The following is a 5,423-nucleotide window of genomic DNA, read 5'->3' on the forward strand; positions in this document are numbered from 1 at the left end:
CCCGACGCGGACGGTGCCCGGTTCCCCCGGGCAGAGCACCAGGCGGGTGGGTCGCTGGCCCTGCTGGCACCAGCGACTCCAAAGAGCTTCCTCCAGGCGCCCTTCGGCGCTGGCAAGGAGCCTTTGAGGCCCTGGAACCTACTGCCCGGAGCAGACAGATGCGCAGATTTACCTAAATGAGTGATTAGTTCAGCAGTTATTTTAAACCAGCTGTAATTAATGTGAAATGAACGCAATGAATGAAGGAACGTGCGCTTGGCTTCCTAGCAGAGCTGGAGGAGCATGTGGAGAGCTGGCAGACCTGCAGGCACCAGAGAGCTGGGAGGGGATGGCTGGGAGCTCTGCAAGCCTTGTGAGGACCCCCCCCCACCTCTCCCCCTCACCATTTCTGAACATCATCCACTGTTCTCCTCACAGGTTCCTCAGGACAGATCCCCCAGGTTCTGAGAGCAGCCCCTGAGCAGCCCTGAGCCATCGCTGGGTGCGGTGTGTGGGGTGTGACCAGGGCATCACAGAGCACCACGGGGCCAGGGACCTCCCCTCCGAGTGCCCTACGATGCTGTTTCCATCCCTGCTGCTCCAGTCCATCCTCTGGGCCACCAGCTGATGCGATGGCACAGGCTGCCAAGCTCCAGCCAAGCTTTGAGGACGTTTTTAGTATCCTGGCCCAGATCCCACAAGACAAACTCCTTAGCCTCAAATATAAACTGAAGCATTTGACATTTGGGCCCAGCAGCAAATTGCTGCAAGCCATGGTCCTGCTCACACTGGGGCAAGAAGTGGATGCAAGGATTTGTTTGGATGCCTTGGGAGATAACCGGGCAGCCCAGTATGTCCACCAGGCCAAACTGGGTGCTGTGGGAGCACAGGACAGCAGGGAGGATCTGCAGCCTCCCCAGCTGGACGCAGGGGCCAAGGTGCTGCTGGCAGAGATCTACTCAGTGCTGGCAGAGGAAAAGCTGTGCAGCCATGAAGCCAAGGACAAAGCCTGCCAGGCTGCCAACAAAGGCTTCAGCACCAGCAAGGAGACCCGGGGGGACACCCTCAACTGCATCCCACCCGAGGAGCAGGAAAAACACAGCTCTGCTCTCAGCACGGGCCCGGCTGACAGATTTTTGACACTGAGATCTGATGTGGATGGAGGGTTCCTCGAGACAGCTAACCCAAACTCCGTGGTGAGAAGCTCTCCCGTGCAGATTGGAGGCAGCTCAGACCTTTCAGGCCCAGGGCCCCTGTGCTCTGTGGGGAGCACTTCTTTCTCCAGTCAGCTGGAGATCAGCGCGTCGCCCACGGTTGCTTTTCAGAGCCCTCCTGCTTCCCACCAGCGTGTCCACCAGCCATGCCCTGGGACCCCCAGCACTGCTGGACAGCCCAATGGGGAGGGATGGAGCCACAGCCCACAGGAGACAAGCTGGGCCAGCAGCTCCTATCCCGGGCAGGACGCAGGTGCCCAGGTCCCCCGACCAGAGGAGGTTCTGCAGGTCAGTTCATCTGACCCAACGCTCCCTACCCCTGCACAGCAGCTGCCCACAATGGGTGCTGTGAACCAGCCTGTCACAAGTAGTGATGTTTCCAGCACAGCAGCAGCAGAACCTCAAGTATCAACAGAAAATACACAGAAAAAGCCAAATGGAAAGCAATCATCTACAGATCTTCCTGACTCAAGAGCTACAGTGGATACTGGTCCTGCCCATGTGTCCATGGAAGACTCCTGTGTTCCAGCAGCCATTCCTTCTAATGCTGCATCTGCTTCCATTTTAAACCCGTCCCTTCCTCCTCCTCCTCCTCCCTACTCCTTCTCCTCAGCCCTTCCACCTCCTCTTCGGGGAGCTCCTTCCCAGACACCATATCCCCCTCCCTTCCCCTCATCCCCCACTCCAGGCTGTCCGCCTCCCCTCAGAACTGTAGAACCAGTGCCCACATCACAGCCAGACAGTGCAGAGAGAAAGTTCTTCACTTTTGTTGTCCTGCATGCTAGCAAAGATGAGATTGTTGCCCATCGGGTCAAGAACCTGCTGGAGAACTTGGGGGTTCCCAATGGTGCTACACTCTGTGAGGACTTCTCCATCGCTGGACACAGCCATCTGACTTGCTTCCAGGATGCTATGGAGAACTCTGCCTTCATCATCCTTCTGCTGACCAAGAACTTCCTATGCAACCTGTGTATGTTTCAGACAGACACTGCCCTGATGGAGTCCATCCTAAATCCATCCAAGCACCACTCAGTCATCCCTTTTGTACCCAAGGAGAACCCCCTGGAGCGGAGTCAGATCCCCAGCACGCTCGGCGGGCTGATACCCTTGGATGAGAATTCTCCACTGTTCCCCAGGACAGTGCAGAACACCTTTAGTGCCAGCAGGATCAATGCAAAGAAGGTCCTGTGGGACCAGGCACAGAGAAGGAAACTACAACGGCATCAGGAACAGAATCAGACACTGGAAGACTTGGCTGCTCTGAACCTTGGCTCCCATCCCCAGGCAACACGCCCACAGCCGCCGGAGCCATCACCCCACCAGTGGTACCCACCCCCTTCAACTGCCCCTCCTGGCACGTACCCACCTCCCCTCCCTGCTCACCCCATCCCTGCTCAGATGGGGCCTCCTCCTTTCCAACCCCTTCAGCTCCCACCGGGTCAGCACCACATGATGCCAGGAGCAGGAGGCATCATCATCCAACACGCTCGAATGGTGCAGATTGGGAACCACAACACCATGCAGGTAGAAATGGGCACCCCAGGCCCACAGGACAGCAGGGAAGAAACCAGGTCCAGAAGCCAGAGGCACGGCAGGGCAGCCAAGGCCAGAGACAATCACAATTTCAAACCCTAAGTCACAGTGGTTCTGCTGGGACTGTTCTTATTTCACTGTGGGGAAAAGGTGCCACTCTCCTGGAGCACAGGAAAAAATGATCCTTTTTTTTGTTGGATGAAAGGTTGCAATCACCCAGGACTCTTGTGCTTATTTTCAAGTAACTGAGAAAACTTTTACTGATTTTCTGAGACTACTGGAAGATTTTATAAATATATTTTAATTCATTTATTTGTGTTTCTCTGGTTCTTCCCTGTAGAATTAGCAAGGGGCACTCATGGATATGTGGGAAACTGTTCTGCATGTGTGTAGCTCTGGGGTGGAGTGGGTCAGGAGCTGGCACACCAGGATTGTGCTTCATGATTTGGTCAAGACCAGATTATATGAGGGACAATCTTCCAGGGGACACTCTGGGGAGGCACTGTGGACCCCATCAAGGTGCTGAGCACCATGAGCTCCCACTGTTTTCTTCCATCAGTCCCCTTCGCTTGGGGTTGCAGCACATCCCCTCGGCCCCTCACGCCAACTTTGTGTGCGTGGTGCCCTCCCCTTGCTGCAGAGCACCAGCAGCACCAGTTCCCCCAGGCCCCTTGGGTCAGACCCAGGATGGTTGGGGAAACCACCTTTGCAGAAGCTGCAGGGCTCGGGGTGAAGGCATCAAGAGATCACTTCTCCCAGTCCCCCTCTGAAACTAGAGAGAGAAGCTTTTTGTTTGTGAAAGGCAAAATTCCCATGTGTGGGAGGTGTGACTTCAAGTATTTTTCTACTGAGGAAAACTCCATTAGAGACCTGTGATTACCCACCAGGTACAAGGCTGAACAAGAATCTTTGCAGAAAAGCTGGGTTTGGGGGGAAAAAAAATAACTTAAATGAAGGTGGGATGAGAGGGGGGGAAATGGGGAGAAAGAGGAGGCAGAAGCTGTGCATCCACCCCTCCATTCTTAGCAGCTTGTTAAAGGTGAGGGGTGGGACTAGAGCCTTGTCCTCCACCTATTTATGACATTGCCTTTGAGGGAAAAGTTCAACAAAAACGAAAGCATTGAGCAGAGCATTACAGAAAGGGTGGAGAAAGGCCAGGAATGGGGGAGGTATTCTGCAGGAGCTGGGCACAGGTCACACCAGGCAGGCATCTAATGAGCTTTTAAGCCAGGGAGGGTGTCTGAAGCAAAGTGCCAGATCCTGTGCTCTCCTCCACACCTCCTGCTGCAGCCGTTTGCCTGCTCTGTCAGCAGAGGTCAGCCCACAGCCACCAGACAGGAGAGATGCAACTGCTCCCTCTGCAGAGCAGAGCCCAGCCCCGAGCACAGAGCCCTCAGAAGGTGCCCAAGAGCTGCCAGGGACCCGTCAGGGTGGACCTCGAGGATCAGGGAGATTGACACAGGAGAGGTGACCCTGTTTCAGGTGTTTCTGCAGATGTGTGTGAGGAGCTTGTGTCACTCTGAGGAGCTGTCCCAGCGGGTTTTGAGTTGAGAGGAGCCAGCATGGTCTGGCAGCTGAAGTGCAGGACTGCCACAGGCCATCCTGCACCTGGGACAAGCCAAGCTGGGCACTCAGAGGGCCTAATTCTGGATCATGGTCTTTGTCCAAGCCTTACAACTACCACCTGCCTAGGAAAGACAGTAAGAAGTCCTTGGAGAAAAGCTTGTTCCCCTGGCATTAACACCCTCCCGGGGAGCACTCTGGCCACTGGGCTAAGACTGCCCCATTCTCACTCTTCCTCAGGCTCATTCTGCAGCAAGCCCAGACAAGTACCAGCCTGCTAACTAAAGCTCACTGCTGAGACACAAATGCCCTGCATGGAGGGGAGAACAGTATGGGGATCTCCTCATCCTGGCTCCCTGGGGGACAGCAGGTAGCAGTTCAAGGGAGGACAGTCCCCTCCACCCCCTCCTTCTGTGGGATTTAAATCTCACAGAATTTCCTCTTCAGAGAGCACAGGTCCTTTCTCATGGATCTCTCCACAGGTCTGCCTGCCTCCCTCCTCCCCTCCTCAAGGATGCTTAGCTCCTCCTTGGCTAAGAGCTAGCACAAAACACCAGGGCTGGACAAACCAGAGTGCTCTCTGTCCCCAGCAGAAATACACCCACATAAAAGCACTGCTACTTAAAAGCTGCCGTCCCTTGTTGGCTTCCAGCTTTGAAACAGTTCAGCACTTAACTTTGAAGGACCCAGCAACAATGGATTAACTCATTATAGAGTCTGCTGGAATCCTCCAAGCACTTGGATTCTTTCTACTTCCCTGTTTTCTCTCCTCCACGTCACCTTTGTTCCAACAGGTGTTACCACAACTCTCGTCACAGCGCGGTCGCTGCTGTGCAGCCAAGGACAGTCCCTCCCTCTGGAGAAAACACACACATGGCTCCTTCCCCAGCTCTTCTGCTTTCTATAAATACACATCAGGCCAAACGAGTCAACTGGAAGCTGCTCCAGCTTGTAAACAACCTCAACAGTCACACCAAGCTTGCTTGGACCAGAGAAAGGGAGAGGGAAGGAGATGGCAGCAGACTATAGATCATAGCAGGGTTGGGGTTTTTTTTTTAGCTTACTGTGTGTGGAGGGCTGAGGCTCAAAGGTTATTGGCACTGAAAAGCCCTTGGCCTGTTTTAACAGCAGCAG

At 54.6% G+C, this 5,423-nt stretch overlaps 1 protein-coding gene across 1 annotated transcript; it reads left to right on the plus strand.

Annotated features, from left to right (window-relative positions):
- Window positions 1-611: 611 nt before the first annotated feature.
- TICAM1 (toll-like receptor adaptor molecule 1) lies at window positions 612-2,828 on the plus strand. The gene has a single exon (XM_008947801.1). The coding sequence runs from the start codon at window positions 612-614 to the stop codon at window positions 2,826-2,828; it is 2,217 nt and encodes a 738-aa protein (XP_008946049.1).
- The last annotated feature ends 2,595 nt before the right edge of the window (window positions 2,829-5,423 follow it).

This window comes from Merops nubicus, unplaced genomic scaffold (assembly GCF_000691845.1).
Source record: "Merops nubicus isolate BGI_N331 unplaced genomic scaffold, ASM69184v1 scaffold39710, whole genome shotgun sequence".
Lineage (NCBI taxonomy): Eukaryota > Metazoa > Chordata > Aves > Coraciiformes > Meropidae > Merops > Merops nubicus.

Coding starts and splice junctions, on each gene's coding strand:
- TICAM1 (XM_008947801.1), top strand. CDS start 612: ATGGCACAGGCTGCCAAGCTCCAGCCAAGCTTTGAGGACGTTTTTAGT.